Source organism: Hoplias malabaricus, chromosome 4, assembly GCF_029633855.1.
Source record: "Hoplias malabaricus isolate fHopMal1 chromosome 4, fHopMal1.hap1, whole genome shotgun sequence".
NCBI classification, from domain to species: Eukaryota; Metazoa; Chordata; class Actinopteri; order Characiformes; family Erythrinidae; genus Hoplias; species Hoplias malabaricus.
In genome coordinates, this window is record NC_089803.1 from 53,748,291 (window position 1) to 53,771,586 (window position 23,296).

At 38.4% G+C, this 23,296-nt stretch overlaps 1 protein-coding gene across 1 annotated transcript; it reads right to left on the minus strand.

Annotated features, from left to right (window-relative positions):
- Window positions 1–4,996: 4,996 nt before the first annotated feature.
- Window positions 4,997–10,454, minus strand: rergla (RERG/RAS-like a). The gene is made up of 5 exons (XM_066669126.1): window positions 10,221–10,454; window positions 10,088–10,144; window positions 8,992–9,065; window positions 7,092–7,240; window positions 4,997–5,912 (listed from the first exon to the last, which is right to left on the minus strand). Exons 1-5 carry the CDS (start codon window positions 10,270–10,272, stop codon window positions 5,627–5,629), a joined length of 618 nt encoding a protein of 205 aa, XP_066525223.1. The 5' UTR covers window positions 10,273–10,454; the 3' UTR covers window positions 4,997–5,626.
- Window positions 10,455–23,296: the final 12,842 nt, after the last annotated feature.

Genomic DNA, 23,296 nt, shown 5'->3' on the forward strand with positions numbered 1-23,296 from the left:
ATTCCTACTCTTCCATGCTTTGTTTTTCACTGTTGTTTGGAAAGGCAACAGTGTCATACTTCATCCTATAGTTACTGACAAAATATTTTAATTTTAAGTAGAGAGCCATAAATGTCTGGATTTCAAGTATTCTGTCCTGCCTAAGCTTTTCTCAGGTGTCCTATTAAACAGTAGAAACATGGTCATATGTGTCCACATTTCTGCTTGTTTTAGGTAAACGATGGATATCAAGGTATCTGCATCAAAGATGAATGGAACCATCCAGGTTGTTATCAAAAAATATTCAAAAGCCAATGTTCATAAACCTTTGTGAACCAGTGCCCACAGCATGGGTGCTGCATATGACAAGGTACCATTGATGATGAGGTATATATTGGTAAGTTAGTGACACATAAGCTGCCAATAAGGAGACAGTTTTACCTGGGAAGTCCATGGTTATTTCAGCAAGGCTTTATCTTTGTGCTTTGTGCTTAGCTAAATATTAGGTCTACAGTTAAGTTGTTGAGGTTTTTTAAGTAACATATAATAGTAATTTAAAATGTAAGCATTCTCCTCCTCTTTTGTCAGTTTATGATACTTGTGGTATAGTTTTAAAAATGACAATTGCTGTTTTATAAAAAAAATAACCTACAAATGATGCAGTTTAAAAAGGCAAGGGAGAAGAATTTATTCATCACTGCATTCATTAGTTTCAATAAGGAAAATTGCTTCTAAAGCATGGGTATTTATTTGTTCTGTTCTTGGGGATAATGTGTGAAAATATAATATGGGAAAAATGTGTAATTTTTGGTTTAGACTATTTAAAATCTGTGATTTTGATGTTAGCATCGTGAAGGTAGCATACAATAAAAGTTAACATAATAAAATGACAAAAGAGTGTGAGAATGTTTGAATTTTGAATTATAACTATATGTTACAGAAATACAGTATTATATCTTATTTGAATGCCTAATAAATATGAAACAGAAAATGAAGCAGAATTGGAAATCAAACGTATATGCAGAGGTGGACATTTATTAAACACAAAAGCTAACACACAGGGACACCAGGACTTGACACACTTCTCAACAGCAAACATAAATGAATGATAAAATCATAAATGAACAACAAAAAGGACACGCTGTCAGAAAATCACTGTTGTGGTGATATTCAGTTCCTTGGTTAGGGAACGTAACTGTACCTTATTCTACATTAGTCCGATATTAATAATATAATATATTATTGTGTTAATTTCATATATCTACAGGACTATATTGTTTTATTTTACACAGTTCTACAATGAAATCCTCCTTGAGAAGAGAATATAATGTACCTTTATGAAACACAACTGTACTTTAAAACCTCTGCTGTATTTATACAGCTCCATTTAAACTGTTTTCTATCTGTAATGACAATAATGTATTTCTACCATACCACTTTTCTGCACAGACAGAGTATATAAAGAGGACAAAGTGGGAAAAACCTGTGAGCACTGTCACATGACACAAAGCTCACAGGTGCAGGGCGTGGCTAGAGAACAAGACGAGAAGAAACACACGTGGCAAACAAAACAAAACCACACACGTGACCTAAACATAACCGGAGCCAAATGGGCACCAATCATGACAGGTTTGTATTATTTATATATGTAAACATCATGAAAGCAGATAATCCCAAACTTGTGGAGGCAAACGTAGCATAATTACAGGGCATACAAATGGTTCTTTTCAAATGGTACTGAGTTTCTATGGTTCTGTATTGAACTACTTACTTTAATAAATAACTGAGAAACATATTAACTGTGGACCTCAGACTGGATAAAAATGGATTAAAAAGCGAAACACAGATTCAACACGAATTATAAACAAGGAGGCCTTGGCACAAAAAAACACAGTGGTAATATTCAGAGTGTGGCTTCAACAGCCTGAAAATCTGAGTCACTGTTGATCCTGGATAAGAGCAATGTTTAAAGGACCCCTATAAGGACCAGCGATTTTTCTTTCTCTTTTTCATCCATATCTCCCTCAGGATCAGCAGCAGTGTTTTAAAGCTCACAGCCATCCCCACATTCACCTCCCATCTACTCTTGTTTTTCTGGGTGTATCCCCCCTCTTTCCCAGGCATCCCGCTGCAGGTATGAGAGCTGGAGAACATCCAGATAAGCTTCATATTCTCAGCATGGTGGGCCATCTCTGGGCACTGAGACACTGGGTACTGGACACTGGCCAGAGGTTCAGCAGGCCAGTGAGAATATGATGCTCTATGTATGCCTCTAGCCACTGCCAAAGGGAGGAGAGAGCATAAAGGATCAGCTTTGGCTCTGTGGGAGCCAGCCTGGAAGATTACCAACCGCAAAATGAACCATCCACATTAACATAATCAATAAGCCCCCTCACTTTCTGGCTGAGCTTGTGATTTGGACATTTTGGTGACATTTAAAGCTGCCGTTTTTCACTAAAAGCAAATCAAACACATCCCAAAATACATAATGAAAGGTTTAAAATTAAAATATCATCACAATGAAAACATTAAACAATATGCAATGTATGAAATTAACTATACATCCTTAAGCCACAACATTAAAATGACCTCCTTGTTCTTACATTTATTACATCAACTCCACTTACCATATATGTGGATTTTGTAGTTCTACAAATACAGACTGCGGACCTTCTGTGCTCAGCATTTTTTAACTCCTGTTCTTCAATAGTCAAGACCACAACAGAGCCGATATGATTTGAGTGGTGGATCGCTCTCAGTGCTGTAGTGACAGTGATGTAGTGATGGTGTATTAGTGTTTGCTTTGTTGGTATGAGTGGATCAGACACAGTAGTGTTGCTAAAGTTTAAACAATGTATCCACCCTATTAGACACACCTGCCTTGTTGGTCCACGGTGTAGATGTAAAATCAGAGACAGTAGATCATCTGTTGCTGCACAGCTTGTGTTGCTTGTCCTCTAGTCCCTCAGGAGAATTATCCAGCACCCATTAGGGTGCAAACGGGATGAAATGGGGCTAATAAAATATGCAAAGCAACAGATGAACTAAAGTCTGTTATTGTAGAAAAGCAAAGTGCACCTATATGATCAGTAAAATGAACAGTGAGTTTAGAAACAAGGCAGTCATTTTAATGTTTTCACTGATTGGTGTTTATCCAACTTTATCCAAACACACCTTGTAATTTAGTGAACAGCTAACTGAGTTTTAATCCCTCGATGCTCAGTGTAAACACCATATGGTGTATAGGTATAAAGTGGTTGGCATCTTAATATCACTATTAGTGCTAACCTATTTCTATAATATTATATAGGAGTTACAGCCAGCCTGAGAAAGTGCCATGGTGTGAAATGGTGTCTAGCTCTGTATTGCCTTGCTGCATTTTTCCCTTAGTGCAGATAGGTATCACATTATTAGGCATACAGAAAATAAGGGCATACATTAGTCACCCTCAGTGCAAGCAACCTAATGATTTGCATGCTTCACCTTATTATGGCCTGTGATTATTGTGTTAGTGAAGATGTGCTGTATAATGCAATTCCATTAGCAGCGCAAACTGATCCTGTGGGCGATGTTATATCATAAGCAAATGGCACATTTTCATCCACTCCATGTACATAATCATAAATTAACTATACCCTAGTCACTAGATATTGAATTTTTTTTCTAGATATAAAAAAAACCCAGAACCACCATGCTTGTTGTATAGAAACCTTGGGTAGCACTTTCCTGTAGATCATTATTCCTCAGGCTCCATTACACCTACATCAAGCCTTTCATGACAAACCAACATATGTAAAGACATATTTCAACAAGCATTCACTGGCATAAATGCTGCTTTTGCCCAGTTCATGTTACAAAATGTTTTCAAATGATGCTTATTAAAATAAGGCTTTATATATGTTTTTCTAAGTCCATGTCCTTTGTAGTAAAATGATTATGTAGGTGACATATAGCTTTATGAACAATGACCTTGATAATATTGGCATAAATGTGTTACCTAATTACACTAGTATTGTAGTAATAATAAAGCTGCCAATTTATAGTACATTTTCCACATTAACACAGTTCACTGGTGTCTTAAGGAAAAGCGAGTGATGTGCTTTGGTTGAAATACTACACGAATCAAACAGCAGAGCAATTAATCTTACCCTGTCTTAAAAGCCCTCTTCAGAAAGATTGCTTTCAGCCCCTGTTAAAAATAAGCCTCTGTTTATAACAAACACAAGGCACCCAGTAATGAGGAGTGAGGAGCATAAACGCTGGCTTTTTAGTCATGTTCACTTTGTTTTCTTTTCTTCTCAATTCTAGCTTTTACAATATTAAATCCTTGCACATATTTGTTTGCGCTTGTGTTTGTTTTGCTACATTTAAGCTCTCACAACTTGTAGAAAACAACAGCATAATAAACAAGGTCAGCTGCTAGGTAAAAACATATTTGGTCATTTACCCCTGATATAATTACAAGGCTCTCGTGTCTCTGAGATGTTTTCACATAGGCCTGATTTTCTCACAATGGTCTTTCACAGTCATCCTTGCTGTCACAGTCAGTCTTCACCACTCATCAAAGACCCAGACAGTTATTTCTGGTTATGTAACCACTAGTTGACTTCACATTCGCAATTTTTAAAACATTCTAGCTCTGTCCCAGACTAACTATGTGTCTGGAAGATATTGATGAATTCCTGTTAACAGTGCAACAGTGTCCAAGAACAGGCTTTATACGTTTCTGGACAAAATGCATCTGATAAAGGCGAAAAAAAGAAGCAAAAATTAAACTAGAATTATTTTAAACAACTTCCTTATCTCAACAGTATTCATTCCTTCCTTTGTCCGGTAGAATTCTGACAGATTTAATTAGTCTGCTGTTTAGAAATAGTTGCCAAGTCACCCTGCACTGCTTAACAGTACTTACCTCTAAAATTAAGTGAGCATGCTGAGACCATTTAAAGCTTTCAAAACATTGGACTGGTCCAAACTTGCAAAAAGAGAATCACAGCAGCACAGGGGGTAGCTGAGAACTCATTTTATTCTACGTAGGGTGCAGCATTTCAAACAGAAATGCAGAAGGATTTACAGACTGACAGACCATTGATTATACTGTAAGACCTATTCTACTGACAATATCAACAGCTGGTCAAAACATGTCAGCTGAGAGAAATTACAGTACAGTACAGCCTTACTGGATGCTGCATTTCTGTAACAACTGAGGAATAAAACAGTATACATACAGTAAACCAGTGCTTTATAATGTAAAGACAGCACTTCTATCTAATCTTTATTTGACATGTTTAAAGTTGGAAGCTGGCTTACAGCCGTCCCTTGGACAGTCCTCATATATCAAAGATTTCGTTATTACATCCGACATTGTATATACCGTCAAATAAACATTCACAGAGCTCAGCTAGGACATTTATGGCAAAGAGCTGATAAGTCTCAACCGAAGTGCACCTCACAGAAACGCTGTAACACACTGTAACAAACTGCTACGATGGTTTATAAACACTGGCATGCAGTAGCCAGAGGCAAAACCATGCTAGTCTTAAGTCTTTATTGGGTGCTTCTTACACTCCATTAAGAAACATCTCTCAGGGCATCTCACGATCATGGCACCATCAGTGTCCACATTACTATGCCATTCATCATCCGTTCACACAGATTTCCGCCGCTTGCCGAAAACATTGTTGATGAGTTTGGCCATTGACTTGGAGCCACTGGGTCGGCGTCTGCGTTCTTTGGCTTTGCCGCCCTGGCTGGCATTTCGCAGCATTTTGGAGAACATAAGAGCCACCTCCTGGTAGTGCTCTGCCGCAGACAGCTCATAAAATTGGCAGCGGCCATCTGATGCCACCCTCTGACCTTCTTCCCTGTCCACCTCACGCATGTGGCACAGGTCTTGCTTATTACCCACCAAGAACACCACAGAGTCTGAGTCCCTAGAAGGGGGTAAAGAAGACAATCAGAATGACTGATGGAGAATCAGGTATTAAGCGTTTTCTCTGAAAGTTCAAAAACAATGGCAATGTTGGAGTTTATCAGGGCATACCTCTTTGGTTTGGGAATACAGTAAATACCAAAACTTGAACTGGTACTGAAGCTTTATAGTATTCTTTAAATAATTATTAACTGAAACCTTTGGTAATACTTTACTGTAGGGCAGTGTTCATACAGGTACATGATAGCAACATACTTCCTTTATGAAAATCGACATAAACCTACAGGAACACCTACTGCAGTCCATGTCACTTGTTATATGTCATTGAATTCGCTAACTTTAATGTCATGTGGTGACATAAATATATATATGACACCTATTAGACCAAGCCTTGATGTCAGTTATCATAAGAAACTTATAGAGTATTATGTAAACTTATAGATGCCCTAGATTTACGTGTTACCAAAAGTTACTTAAAAATACAAATTTGATTTCCATTTTGGCCCTTTTTTTTTTATTATAGTGAATGGTAAACACTCACAGAGACTTTTCCTAGTTTACATCCTTTAGGGAATTCATCTACTAACTAGGTACCATAAATTAGGACCCAATCTGAGAGCTTAATGGAAGGAAAAGAAAGTTTACATTGGTTAAATTAAGTAAGATTTAATTTGATTGGGTATTTACATTTCTGCTGGAGTTTGGCCCTTTGGGACTATCAGTAGATTGCTTTGCGATGATCAAACTAAACAGTTTCGATGGAAACCAATTGAAGAAGCATGTTCTCAGCCCATGCACATGATGAGGAGTCAGCTGATTGATTATAAAACGGTTGAAAAAAAAACAAAAACTGAGGTTTATTGTTAGATTATATAATGAATATCAGATGTGTTGCTATACCACTGCTGTTTTCAAGGCCAACCAGATTACAAATGTGGGTGGCTAGAGCTAGAAAGGACAATATGGAGGCAAATTAAGTTGCCTGGCCTTTGGCTACTGAAGCACCCACTCAGCCTCCCCTGCAACTACAGCCATTCTCCTACTCTCCAGAATAAAAATGTAAGCTTATTTCCTGGTCAGCTACTGACCACCTACACAGCAGGAGCAGTAGGAGTTGTGAATGGTGCCAGAAATAGCTCCCACGTCTGCTGCCTACACTTGTTCTGGTGAAAAGCCTTACCTTTTAGCTACTCCTAGATTTAGCTCACGAATCAGGTGCACTATGGCCGTGGCTGCGAGGAATGAAGAGCGGTCACTGATGTCATACACAACCACAAAGCCGTCGGCCCAGTGGATCTGCTCGTTCAGAGTGGACTTCCCCTCGCAGGCCTGAAAAACAAATGCAGACCCCAAAGCTTTAGAGACAGATTTTTAACATTTACCTCACCATCAAAAAAATGCCAGTGAGATAAATAAATATTTCAGTTTAATGTCTACTCTTAATGTGAATATCCATTATCCACTCATCATATTATTAGATACTATATGCAATGTGTCAGAGAAATAAGAACACATCCTTTCAAACCCATGGCATTCAGCTGTCTTTGTCATAGATGACTGGAAAGAAACGGTACTGTTTCAGTGGTGTAGGTTGGCAATTTTTGTGACGTACCAGGTATTGCATTATTGTTTTATTGTCTTATTTTCTCTATAATCAACTAATCATTTATACTTCCATTTTATTTCTTATCTTATTTTCCTGTCACTTACACCTTTATTCCACAGGTGGGTTATTTTCTAACCATTGTCATTAGAAATAGCTCCTAAATATAAATAACTCATACTTAATGGCTGTTTTGATTGAAAATTTAAAATAAAGTGTAGTCCATTAATATTGGATTTCTTTTTAATATATATATATATATATATATATATATATATATATATATATATATATATATATATATATATTTAGCTATAGATTCACTCATCCAGTAAGGACCACCACTGACTAGATATTATCTGGGTGGTGGACCATTCTCAGCACAAAATTGAAATCAACATAGTGGTTGTTTGGCACTGTTTTTCTTGTCCTCCAGTGCTTTATTAGCAGTCAATTTCAGAGCACTGTACCACAACTGGCTGGATATGTTGTTCTGGACTCTTTTACTCAGAAGTGACACTGACGTGTAATAATCCCAGCAAAGCCACTGAGCCTTGTATGAGCATCACATATACTACCATAACAGTACCACTATAACTGCAGACATTGTTCACTGTTCAACTACCAAAAAATCACCTGGTTGAGTGGTTCCTTTTTAGTTAAGTAGAATATATAAGTATGCATATATAATAGCTGATCTATTTGTATTTGGTGCATTGTATATGTGTTTTTTATGTCATTTATCTTGTGTAGCATTAATTTAATTGCTTCAATGCTCTACACCAAGAAAAACATGATTCAGATTCTAAATATGTGCAGGTGTTAGATTACATCCACCTCCATAATTTCTATGCAGGTACGTCTGGTCATGATCTGCTGCTCTGGGACAATAATAGTGACTTGATAATGCAATATATGGCTACACAAGGTAAAGGAACATAGTGGCATTCACACAAAAGACTGTTTCAAGAGTCTCAAGGCTGGAACATTATTACATAAGACCTGTAAATTATGCAGGCCTTCAAAGTTCGTTAATATAAGTATGATGGATGAGACAAGACATCTGGCAGCATGTACTGATCACTTTAAAGACAGATCTCACTGCTAAATTTGGTGGAAAGGTGCCTGAAATAACACATATGTCATTGGAAATGTTAGCTGTTTCTCAACTATGTAACCACCTTGCAAGCAAAGTGAAGTATTTGCAGGAGCTCTTGTATCAATATTCTGTAATCTGTCCGCAGTTGAGATACTGTAAGTGCACATGACCCATTCACATGTCCCAATCAAAAAAAAATCTAACGCAAAAACAGTAATGCTACTTTCCTTTAGAGGACATTAAGTGGAAATCTTATCCTTGTTGTTCCTACTGCATCTATTCAATTTTATGATGGGGGGCTTATGTTCCATAGCATTTCAGACCCTTTTTTATTATGACCATTATAACTTTCACTACTGAAACGCTTTAAACACTTACCTGAGAGCATGGATCGTAAAGTTCGAGATTCAGCTGCCTTCCATCAACCGACATACGTTTTCTGTATATACACTCTGTGGGCATGAACAAGTTTCACAGTCAGGCAAAAGAACATGCTTGGCTTTGCAATTCTCTCCATTTTACTGCCACACTAAATAACACAGTATGGGTGCTTGGCAGAGATTTTGCTTTAGCTCACTGTGTAAAAATAGGGTGCTTTTTTTAGGGTCATCAGGTTCTCAGAAGTTTATATCCCGTCAACAAGTAACATCAACTTATTTCTGTATAACAGAACTATTCTCCCTATGGTGCTATGCATAATTCCTGTGGATTTTCATGTCATCAGTTTGTATTCATTATTGGTCATTTACTGAATGATCCTTCATGCAAACAGGGTCAGTGTTATACAGCTGATCTTACCATTCCTGATTAGGCACTCTATGCTTCAGAGAATCATTGTGTTTACCACGAATAAAAAAAAAAAGAAAATAATTTGGCAAAATTCAACTGATTGGATGTCAACTAATTTGAGTGGTGGTGACAGACGCCAGTAGTCACAATGTCTAAAGTGCAAATACAGCCTTTATATTCCATATCCAAAAGCTTGACATGTGCCAGGGAACCATTTATATCTTGAATTTCCCCTGGGGATCAATAAAGTATCTATCTATCTATCTATCTATCTATCTATCTATCTATCTATCTATCTATCTATCTATCTATCTCCGTCCTGTTGCAGTGGCATGCATTTACACATAAACCACTTTCGATTTAGGGAATGTTTCCTTGTCAATACATTTTAAATGTGTAATTTTGATTTAAAATATTTTATCAGTGACCAGAGCGGACTTAAAAACAATGTCTATGGCGTTGTATTCCTAATAATGTAGTGCAAATATCACCACTTCTGTCAACAATACTGTTGTTTTTCTTGTTTAATGGAGCATTTTTCATTAAATTATGAATACATTTGATTACATCTTAGGCCTTTTTTAAAACACACATTAAAACATTTCCACATTAACCCCTTAAGTTCCCAAACCAGTGTACAGGAAAAACGTTTAAACATATATAACAGTTTATTTAAAGATATTACCTGTGGATGATGCGTATTCGCCAATAAATCGTCTGGTCAGGAACCGAACTATGAGAGCTGTTAGAAATAAGTGGTACATTACTTTAAGAACTACTCAAAAACATCAATAAGCCAAATTTCATTTTAACGATACCTGATTTCCCGACGCCTTCTCCTCCAAGAACAGCAACTTTAATGTCGTTCATTCTCGCAGTCGGTTTGTAAAAGTTGCTGAAACTTCTGTGCGGTGGCCTCTCTTTAATATTCGCACCGAGAACGAGTCTGATAAAGAAAAATCACGGTTTGAGAGGAGCCCCAGACTCATGCTGACATGTTGTGTCTGTGTCTGGCATGTTGAGGTATCAGTTCTGAAGCAGCGCGACGCTCTGACTCCAGCGCCGTTCGTTTCTCCCACCCACTTCCCAATAACCCCGCCCTGCTGAGAGATGATTGGTTCACTGAACCCGCCTTCTGCGCTGCTATTGGCTAGAGGCTTTTATTCGCTAGACGCGATGCCATTAGCCAATAAGTACTTAAGAGGCGGGACACTGGTCAACCGTTACCCCGACGTCATCACATCTCAGGAGAGGGGGCAACAGCAATATTTTTCTTTGAGAGCCTCAAAAAGAACAGCTTGGCGTCACCATGACGACAACCCTCTGCTGGTCTGTAAACAACCAAAGCGGTCTCTTATATAATTCATGTTTATGAACATAAGTCCATAACTCCAGATACATCTTTCAACACATATGTTTTAAATGTGTTTATCAAAATCTGTCATCATCATTTCTGTTTATGGGCCACTTTTCCCATTTTAAAGATGCTTTACAATAGTGATACAGTGTAACTTCTGAATTGACCCTTTTTAAGAATTTTGCCCGTTTGCTGCAGTAAATATCTCATATAAGTAGATTATGTGAGGATTTGTCTGCATTCAGCCACTAAAAATAATGAGGTCAGGTTCTGATGTTGACTATTTAGCTGTCAATTACTTAAATTCTATTAATTCCAACAACTGAAGTGCAGGGAAGGTGTTCATATCCCTCCGGCTTGTGCTTGACATTGGGCTTGGTGACCATAAGCTCATGCACAGCTGCTTCAGAATGTCCTATTTCATTGCCTAAGCTTTTTTAAAGACATTACACAAGTTGCATAAATCAGCAGACATCACTCAAAGGGATGTATAAGGCACACAGAATAGAATGTAAGTACTCATATACTATAAATTCAACCATACATAGAGGTCAGTCTAAAACACAGGACCGGCAGGAACATCAAAGGCTGAAGTACCATTGAGCAAGACACTGAACCCCCAAATGATGGCTGTGTGATGGGGATGGCTGCCCGTGGCTCTGGGTGCATGTTCACAGCCCCTAGTGCACTAGTAGTGTGTGTGTGTGTGTGTGTGTGTGTTCAATGCCACAGATGGGTTAAAGGCGGAAGACACAAATAATAATTGCACATAGTGACCATATGCTCCAGAGTAACTCATTATACAAACACAGAACCTAGACAAAGTATGGGATGGTTTAATAGGAATGGTGGCGTTAACCTAGGAACTACTCCATACAGAGCTTTGTGCGTAAAATGATTTGTGTTGTGTCCATGTCAGAAAAACGCACTATTTTATTCTGCTGAATGGCAGAGCATTTCTACTGCTGCTGAAATAGCTTATTCCAAACAAGGCTCTTCTGATATTATAATGGGTTATGATGGGTGTTTTGGCTCATTGCTGAGAACAAATATCTGTTTCACAAGCTTTTCATTGCATTCAATCAGGTGTACTCTATACAATATAGAGTAATTGGAACACTGTGCTTTCTTTGTTAACAACTCATCATCAGTGTTGAAAGCAAACTTTTCTTGGGGGTAGAAATAAATCACAATGTGTTTCCCGTTACATCCACATTGATGGGTACAGAGATGAAATGTTGCCCCAGCTGTTGTTAGTTGTGTATTCAAAAGAGCCGTCCATGCTCCGCCAAGAGGACCAAATGATCCTTATCTTGAGCCATTATACAGTTTCTTTTATCAGGGCTCAAAATATTAACCACGGCCAAGAATACATTAGAACAAGCTGCACGTGCCCATGTTTATAAATCCACTCTCAAATGCTGAGGAGCTGTGATGAAAATTTCCATCAACAAAATGGTTCTGTTTTTCAAACATTAACATAGTAGGTACTTCATTTTGTCTTGAAGCTACAACATACGGCCATATGTTAGTAACACAGTCTGTCCACACCCTTTGTTGCAGTAAAAGTTTATACCCTTTTGGGGAGGTATTAAACAATGTTACAACATTGCTGTGAGGATTTAATGGCATTCAGCCACATAAACATTAGTGAAGTGAGCTACTGATGTTGTTTGATTAGTCCAGCTCAATCCAAACGTATCGATTTGGGCTCCATTGCATCAGAAAATGCAGTTCCAGTGCTTCACAGTCCAATACAAGGGGTATTTATACCCCTGACACTTAGTTTTGGCCATTATTTTAGACACTTAGTTTTGGTGCAGCTAATGGTTAGAGGCCTGAGTTTGGTACCAGAAGGTTGCCGGTTCGATCCCCAGGACCGGCAGGAACATCCATGGCTGAAGTACCCTTGAGCAAGACACTGAACCCCCAAATGATGGCTGCATGATAGAGATGGCTGCCCATGGCTCTGGGTGCGTGTTCACAGCCCCTAGTGCACTAGTGTGTGTGTGTGTGTTCACTGCCACAGACGGGTTAAAGGCGGAAGACACATTTCATTGTATGTTGTACAACGACAAATAATAATTGCACACAGTGACCATATGCTCATGTGCAGCTGCTCCAGAGTAACTCATTATACAAGCTGTTCAAAATGGATGCAAAATAAAGTAGCTAAAATTACTGTTTACCAAAGACATCTGAATAACAAGTGTATTTTTTTCCATTGCGTAGATATGAGGAGGAATTTTGTAGAGGTAAGAAAGTCATGTCTTTCCTTTAGCAAGGAGTATTATGCAGAGTCAATGAAAGATCCAAAACGATAAATTCTGATGGCTGCCTTTATAGCCCCAAGCCTGTGCACATTTCATTCCCATAAATCAGACTATTGTGTAAGCCTCCCAGGTGTAAACAAGCTACTACATTATCACAGACAGCAGAAACTGAAATATGTTTAATTAATGTACCTGCATTTTATTTTTCCCATCACCAGGCTTTAAATCTTACAGATTTTCTCTCTATTTTCCTCATGCAATCTTTTTTTGGAACCCAATGCTTGTTTGCAAAGTTCTTATTACTAGTGTTCTGCCCTAGAGGCATTAATCAGAGTGGATTACCCACCTGCCGTACACTTGATTCCTTTCGGACCTAAATATGTGAAACTAATTTATGATGGGTGTTAATCTGGACATCTTTGAAAGCACTGGTTCATAGACTTTACTCTGGAGTGTACACAGAACATGGAAGGCCGTGCTATTAAATATAATACTATTGGTCTCAAAACGGTGTGGACTATGTTCTTGCCCCAGTGATCATATTTCCCATTATTTTACCAAGAATTCCTGTGGTAAGCTTTGGGAATTAAACTGTCATTCTTATAATCCAAAGAGTTTCACAAGAGATTCAGCCAGCCGTGAGTGTATAACACCTTTATCATGAAGTCTCAAGCACAGTATCCTCCTCATTTCGAGACGTAGTGTTTATATGAGTCAGGAGGTGATGTGAACCAGTGGAATTACCTGGATTTCAAGTGTTGGACATCTATGTTGTTTAAAATGTTTAAAACCCTGCCAAGAAGAGTACCTCATATTTAGAGAGGTACCACCGAAGAACTATGTTTAGTTCCCTGAAGAATCATTCAATCTTGTTTCTAAAGATTTATCTATTTTAGGGCTTTTAGAAAACCCAAAACATCTATGGCAGGAATCACAACCATGCCAACCATTAGAAAAAGAAAAGTGTTTGTCCCTACAGACAAACCAGCAGTAAAACCATAAGCAAAACTTATCAAAACCATAGCAACTACCTGGAATACCATAGCAATGTACTGTAGCACTGACCATAGACTGGGGAGAGGCCTTGCCAGTGTCTTTTGAGTTAAATACATATATAATATTTGTATTGTGCATATGGGATGTTGCGGCACGGTGGTGCAGCAGGTAGGTGTCGCAGTCACACAGCTCCAGGGGCCTGGAGGTTGTGGGTTCGATTCCTGCTCCGGGTGACTGTCTGTGAGGAGTTTGGTGTGTTCTCCCCGTGTCCGTGTGGGTTTCCTCCGGGTGCTCCGGTTTCCTCCCACAGTCCAAAAACAAAACACGTTGGTAGGTGGATTGGCGACTCAAAAAGTGTCCATAGGTGTGAGTGAATGTGTGTGTCTGTGTTGCTCTGTGAAGGACTGGCGCCCCCTCCAGGGTGTATTCCCGCCTTGCGCCCAATGATTCCAGGTAGGCTCTGGACCCACCGCGACCCTGAATTGGATAAGGGGTTACAGATAATGAATGAATGAATGAAAATTACCTGAAAATAAGCAGGTCCCCTGTATGGGTTTGTTGGTTACTATCAATAAATGACTAACTTGAAGAAGCCATGGTCCTTTCCATCTGCTTTCATGTGTGATCCTTGGTATTGACAGCTTTAGCTCAGTGAACAAAACAAGGCTCCAAAAAAGGTGGTGGGCAAGTCCAGCCATATGGACCCCCGATACACACATACACAGACAAACAGACACACACACACACACACACACACACTGGCCAGATAAAATTAAAATGATAAAATAAGATTATGTGGAAAACAACTTGGTTCTGGTTGTTCAGTAAAGCTGGGATTCCTGTTTAACACTGTTATACCTTTTACTGATGACGCTGCCTGGTTCCACTTAAATTCATTGTTTCAACTGATGTGGTGCTTTTCAGCTGATGTCAAACTCCCAATGTGTTCATATGGTGAAAAAAATAGCGGGTCAAGATAAATGTGCTGGGCAGGCACATGTGTATCCTGTACAAGAGCGTGCCTATAGAGGGAGTATTTTTAGATGAAAAGGTACTGAGGCCATTGTTTGCCTTGGCTGGCACTTTAAAGTACACCTCCAAATTGGAAATAGCTGTGAGAAAAATGGCAATTCAAAGTGGCTGGGACTTTTAACCCACACAATATTTCTCCCACTAATCCACACAGACAGAGAAGCTGAAGTAGTTGGGAATGGAGCGAGGATGTGAAAGAGAGAAGATGAGAAATAGAGATTTGTTCACTATTTTAATATTTTTCATTTGCTTGAGATGACCCTCTGTCCATGAAAGGAGTCCTGGCTGATACAGTACTCCGTTTCTTTCTGGCTATGCCAGAGTTATTCTTGCTCTAAAAATCCATATTCCATTAGAACAAAAAGACCCTATCTGTAATAAACTCTCAAGAACATTGTGACCTATCCAAGGATTATTTTCATTAATCAGTGTGAATTAAAACATCCTCCAGTTCCATCTGTGAGCTTATAGAGCTTTTAGATATTGTTATATCTAAAATTTTATTCATAGTATAAAACAATATTTGCAAAAGTTTTTTTTATATTTATTTAACCTTTAATTTCACTAGGCAGGTCATTAAGGAAACATTCTTATTTACACGGCCTGGCAAGTTAGGAATATTTGTTTATGAATCTAAACACATGAGGTTAATAGTCAAATTGCTTTGTTGTTCCTTGATGAACAATTATTATTTAAAACTATTATTTTTCCCCCTTCGATTTGTTTTATAAATTTCAATTCTCTATGATTCTGATAATTTTTATTGTCAAAATCACAGATTTGTGGTTTGGACTGTAATCCCCTGCAAACCATAGATAAATGCGGCAGCCCACCGTTTTTGACTCCACTCGGATTTCGCAATGCCATTAAAACTGAACTGAGCATGGGGAAGAAGATCGTGCCTGTGACTATTTGTGTGAATATCATCCATGTGTTCTTTGTAGACTTCTTATTTGCATGTCATCACCTTCCCTAGTGTAGGTAATTTATTTAAAATATGTGGAAAAGATATTTAGGCTTGTTGCTACTGATAAAATTGCAAAGAAAAAAGTACTACATAAGGCGGCCACTACCTCTGCTTCAGTGATGATGGCCTGAACATAATACTTCCCTTCTTCAACAACATGCATTTACTGTATGTCCAGAAGGAGAAAGTATGTATTTAATTTATATATAAATGTTAAGACCATGCAATTTATATTTTCATTTCTTTTCAGTGAATATATGAATTTTATTGGAAACTAAGGCTGTTGTGGGCCAATATTTGAGTCAGACCTCAAAAACACAACAAAACCCAGAGAATAAAATGTGACTCATATAGGCCTGTGTTAAGAATGTGATATTAAATATGAAAACTTTGCCTAGTCAAACCAAATAACTGATAATTTCATAATTTAATCTCTTTGTGGTTTATATTTGTGTAAACTTAGCTCTGTCTGTCCAGTTCCTCACCAGCCTTTGATCTTATTGCACATAACTGGTACAGAATCTCTGACACATCCAGTCCACTAATGGCACTTTTCCACTACATGGAACCTACTTGACTCTACTCGACTTGGCACTGCTTTTCCACTGGCCAAATCTGGCACCTGGTCCCTGGAACCAGGTATATTTTCAGTCCCTGCTCACGCCAGGTTCCAACCCTACCGAGTAGGTACTAAATCATGACTAAATAGGAAAATCAGTTGTACATACAACTGCTGTATGTAGATGTGTTTCCATTCCATTTCCAGCTCTGACATACAACATTCACTTTTAAGTGTAAGTCTGCAACAGCCACCCTCATTGTAGGGGCCCAGTCTATGTAGTATAAACTGGTTGGTTCAAGGATTACAAAGGAATTTGATCCTTCTTTTCATGCTTCTCTTTATAAAGTTGCACTTTGTAGACAATAATAAGAAAAAAAGAAGAAAAAAACTAATCTCTTTTATAAATATTATTAGTGACTCTTGTGGTAAATGTGACTTATTGCTACTTTAACCTCTAGACTCTAATGTTCTGAATGTACAGAGCCTATGCAAGAATAATGTAGTGGAGAAGATGATAATGTCCTAATGGAAATGAAAGGAAAACATCAGTGCAGAGAGAGAGAGAGAGAGAGAGAGAGAGAGAGAGAGAGAGAGAGCTGGATAGTTAGCGGTCAGTGTATATGTTTAGACAAGAAACAAGCTGAAACTGGTCTCCCTCTCCAGATTCGTCCAATAGATTCATCAGCGCTGAGTGTTGCCCATGGTAACACACTGATGATGCTCCATAAATGGAACTGGGCTTTCATTACAGCCATATCTCTACATTGTCCAGTTGGCCATGACTTTGGCACTAACTAAGCGGACTCTATAAACGTGCTTCTCCTCAAGATTGGTCAGTGTCATGAGATTAAATATTTATGTCACAGTGCCATCTGTATTTTATTTTAGTTTTATATCTATTACCTTGATGGAAAATGCGACAAATGTATTTATACATATGTTACATCTGTTTTCAATGCCTTGCATTTTCTTTTCTGATTATGAAAGCTCCCACCGAAAAAGTTCTGACAGAAGGGCAAAGAAGCAGTTATAACTGCCCTGGCTTTGAATTGTTTTATCCTCACTGAAGAGTCTAACTGATTTGATTATTTAAGTCTTCAAAGCACTCCCCCTCAACAAGAGCATGTGCTTCTAAAACAAGCAAAATCATTCTGCCTTCTGTAGCCAAATGCTGTGCACTACTGTAGGTCATTTGCTCATAGGCAATGCACTGGTGAGTAATTGTCTATAATGTACTTCAGTAAAGCACCAGAATGATGTGGGACACTCTGAAACAGCAGCACAAGAACCTAAGCACACCAATATAAAACCCTGCTCCGGGTGACTGTCTGTGAGGAGCTTGGTGTGTTCTCCCTGTGTCTGCGTGGGTTTCCTTCATTTCCTCCAACTGTCTAGTAACACATGTTAGTAGGTGGATTGACTACTCAAACACTGGCCTTAGGTGTTAGTCTTTATTGCCCTGCTATGGAACTGCACCCCCTCCAGGGTGTATTCCCAAATTGCTCCCAGTGATTCTGGGAGAGATGGTAAGATTTGAACCAGCCACAAACCTAAACTGGGTTACAACGGTTACAGACAATGAATAAATATTATCCAACATTAATACCTGAGGGCGGCACAGTGGCGCAGCAGGTAGTGTTGCAGTCACACAGCTCCAGGGACCTGGAGGTTGTGGGTTCGACTCTGGGTGACTGTCTGTGAGGAGTTGGTGTGTTCTCCCCGTGTCCTGGTTCTCCCCGTGCGTGGGTTTCCTCCGGGTGTTCCGGGTTCCTCCCACTGTCCAAAAACACACGTTGCAGGTGGATTGGCGACTCAAAAGTGTGAGTGTGTGAGTGAATGTGTGTGTGTTGCCCTGTGAAGGACTGGCGCCCCCTCCAGGGTGTATTCCCGCCTTGCGCCCAATGATTCCAGGTAGGCTCTGGACCCACCGCGACCCTGAATTGGATAAGCGGTTACAGATAATGAATGAATGAATGAATTAATACCTGAGCTCAGTAATGTTACTGGCCAAATGCCATCAAACCTTTATGCAAATGTTCAGACATCTGGTACAATTGTCTTAAAGTTGTTATTGCACATTTAGTTGTATTTTATTAATGCAGAATCAATATTATCACTGTGGGGTAAAAGACAACAACCTGTATGTCTATATATTTTAGGGCATAAACGATAAGTCCACCATGTAGGAATGGTTCCAAATGACTTGGTATAGAATATTTTTACACAGATTTCTATTGTAAGTTAAGGATTTGTTTGGAGATGTAATGTTTTTGTTAAAAAGTGACAATATGGTGGTCCTGCTGGTCTATTTATGGCAAGCTATCAGGACAAGCTTGTTGAAACTGATTGTTGTGATAACATATTAATGTAGGCACTTAACTACTGCTTTTTAAATATGTTGGCAGTGAACAAATGAAGTACATTAAAATAATAAGCAGCCTAGCAACTCAGAAGTATGATAAAGCAGTTGTAAAGCAGTGTAATCAAACCCCTAAGTCCTAACAGCATGTTAGCTAGTTAACATTTATAAGCATGCTAAGTAATCAATGTGTAAAACACTTTTTAACAATGGTTAAAATTATGTTAAATAATCACAAAGGTGAAACAAAATACACAATTGCAAAAAAACTCACAATGTATCACAGACCCAATACCAAGAGATCATAACTAACGCTGTGTTCGAAACAGTGCCCTATTCGCAATATAGGGCACAATATTGGGGTTCCGCCATTTTGTAGTAGTATTAGAAAACAAATCATACACTCCCCTCCAGAATTCAGTTCCGTATTATAGTACACCATATGTTGAATAATATAGGGAGCCATTTTAGATATAGGGTAATATCACCTGTGAGCTTGGTCACATGACCTATAGTAGCTATGTTTAACAGCCAAACTGGGCGGAACCTTACAGTGCTTTATTGGATGCTTTAATATATGATCATTCATTCACTCATTCATTGTCTATAACTGCTTATCCAGTTCAGTGTCGTGGTGTGTCCAGAGCCTACCTGGAATCATCAGGTGCATATGATGAACATTGCTGAGGTAATTCATAATAATAATTTATACATGTTTGGAAGCACCCACAAGCCTTTAGATTTCTGTTCTTTTACAAAGTGAAAAGCATGTCTATCTCTATAATCTTCATGAATGCACTGTACACATATCTTCTCTGTCCAATTAAAAACATGTATCTCCCAAAATAGCAACTTTAAAGAAGAATGGAAAAACCTTCTTAACTTTCAATGGAAGTCAATATAAAAAGATTTTATTCCATGTTATTTTAGAGCATTTCTACTGGTGCATTCATCATGATACTTTCACACAGTAAAGGGCAGCTGATGTTTTCAAATGATGTAGTAAACTAAAAATCCACAAAAGTTTGTTTTAAACTGGAGAATGAAGATATGTTAATCTGTTTCTGACAAGTTTATCTGCACAGCTTTTCTGTTTACCTTTACACAAAATCTGTATATTTAAAGCCACAGCAGCAGAGGGTTGCTCAGTATATTTTCTAAACTACTGTCCTGGTCCAGTGGTTCTCAAATTTTTTCTATCATTCCCCACCTCAGAAGAAGTGGAATGTCCGTGCCCCATCGTCCCATATTGCCCCAACAAAAGGGTAATAAAACACACATGCAAGTACTTGTACTTGTACTTCATCACTTCTATCTCTAAATCAGTAGCTTAACATGATAACACCAGCTACAACATTAACATCAATGTTCAAACATTCAAAAATTGGCCTGGTAATTAAACTGTGCTTCAGTTTCTCACTATTCAATCTGTGCAAAAGCAAAGTCGAGAACAAATGACTATGCTCTATCACAGCATCAGTGACTGCAATGAGCTTGTTTTGCACTACACATCTTTTCAAAATGGGGTTGCATGTTGATACTGACACTCTCAAGTCATAAACGTTATACACACATCCACTGTCCTGTTTTACTATTTATATTGTTCCATGGCAATTAAAGTGCCGACATCAATTATTTTTCTCACTATGGTTCCAGGCAAGCTACATTTTTCCTGGTCTCCTTATCTAATGTCCTTTTAACAAGTTTAAAGGCTATTAACAAATCCATTGTGAGTGGATTTTTATTGGGTAATAAACAGAAAGGCATTAATAAGACAGGCATAAAAATGCTAATTTATTTAGATTCCTTGTGCCTCACCTGCCCCACACTTTGAGAAATGCTGTCCTAGTCCATTAAATTACTTCATTTCATACCATTTATCAATTAGAATTTTTTTATAGAAATGTAAATATTTCTGTATAAACAAGTGGTTCCTATTGATGTCCTGTTCCTTAATTAAATATATTATTCCTGGTTGACAAAAAATGGACAAGTTCTTGCATTTATTTACATTAGAAATGTTCCCTACATTTATAAACATTAATATCACTATGGCACGTGAAACTTTTCCTAACTTCAGCATTTGTAGAACATGACTCAAACCACGCACGTCTGAATAAGTGTAAAAGATTGTAGCTACACTTCAAGGGTTAATTTTTCTTCACTTTCCTGACTGTCTTGTGATTGCTTTCCATGAGGAATCTCACTGATACATCCAGTCTGATGCATTGTTATTGTGGCCCCAGATTGATGTCATCATCATTATTATTATTATTATTATTATTATTATTATTATTATTATTATTATTATTATTATTATTATTATTACACTGTAGCATAATGGGGGTGACAAGGTGGCACAGTAGGTAGTGTTGCAGTCACACAGCTCCAGGGACCTGGAGGTTGTGGGTTCGGTTCCCGCTCCAGGTGACTGCCTGTGAGGAGTGGTGTATTCTCCCCGTGTCCATGTGGGTTTCCTCTGGGTGTCCGGTTTCCTCCCACGGTACAAAAACACATGTTGGTAGGTGGATTTGTGACTCAAAAAAACTGTCCATAGGTGTGAGTGTGTGAGTGGACATGTGTGTATGTGTTGCCCTACAAAGGATGGGCACCCCCTCCAGGGTGTGTTCTGACTTGTGCCCAATGATTCTGAGTAGGCTCTGGATCTACTACAACCCTGAACTGGACAAGCGCTACAGAAAACGAATGAATGAATGTAGCATAATGCAACTTAACTGGTGATAACTTAAATTTTTATCAGTAGCTTGACCATAGGAGGATGGATCCCGTTTGTGAGTCTTGATTCCTCCCAAGGTTTCTTCCTCCAGCCCCAAGTGAGTTTTACCTTGACACTTGCCTTCGGCTTGTTCGTTTTGGGCTTTTTTGATTTAGATGCTCTGTTCTGATACTAATTATGTAAAGCTTGTTTGTTTGTGACAACGTCAGTTGTAAGAAGTGCTATAAAAATAAATTTTGATTTGATTTGAACATTAGCCTTGTCTAAATAAATTGGTGTTAGCCATGCTTTACACTTGTATACTTTGCTAGTTGCATCTCAATGAGTGTGTTGTCAATTTCTGATAGAACTACTCTTTTTGGTGGTAGGAAGCAGCAATATTTCTAAATTATATTTAATACAATGTAAAATGCTCTCTTTTTTTCAAAGCTGTTATATAAATGCAATATAGCACTGTAATTCAGGTCCTTATTGCAAAAGACTGTGGGACATTTACTATATTTAGATGGCGCCTGCTGGTCAGTTGTCCTGGACAAGAGCCATTTTGAGGCTTGCTTCTAAACAGGCCAAAACACAATACCATATAGCACAAGGACGTGGGCCAAGAGATCAAAGGAAACTCATGTTCACAGCGGCTTTTCACACATACTCTGTCTCACTCTCGCTCTCTGACACACACACACACACTCACACACACACAAAAAGTGAAGATTGCTCTAAAACCTGAAAATCCATTTGGCTGAAATGTCACAGCTGTATTTTGAAGCTTCTCTCCAGCAGAGGTGTTTAAACCAAGAGAAAGAAGCAGAAAGCATGCCTGTAATCCCACTAATCATGGATGATGTCAATGGTGCCACAGTAAGGGGCAGATATATCTCAGATCTCTGTAGAAGAATTTGTTCACTGCATCTTAACATATACATTTTTAAAATAAATAACCCTTTGTCAAGTGGTGTTCAGGGTGGGGACATCCCACACTTCCAAAATCCATCATCTTTTATATAGATTTATTTCATGCAGTAAGACACTAGTGCCACGCATCCCACTCATTATATGTCCATAGTTTGCACTCTTTTACAATTAGAGTCCTATTGTGGGAGTGTTCAACTGTTCGCACACAGCTTGTACAAATCCCTTGGATTTGAAATGGGATGCTCTGAAGTTGCTGGACATGAGCTAAAGACCATGATTCTATTTACTGGAAATGTATGAAGACCCCCTTTGGAATGAAATGCAGAATGCAGTTGCACCACTTTGGGATGAGGTGCAGTGGCATTTGTGATGCAGACCCAATACATAAACATCAGTACTTGACTGTTGGAAGGTTCTTAGTATGGAATACCATTAATTCCACACAGAATTGCTTCAACATCTATAGTCTATAAAACTGTCCACAACTTTTGTCCATATAGCCTACTAGAACTGTTTAGACAAGAACTGGACTGTTATCAGATCAGACTTGGGTCTAAATACGAGAAGAGCTTTGATTCAGCATGGCATTTATATAGCGTTTAGAAAGAGTCTGACCTTTTGCCACAGAGTATTCTCCACTCACCAGCTTCCAAGGCGAACAGCAATAGAGAGCTGGGAAACCATCCAAATATATCCAAG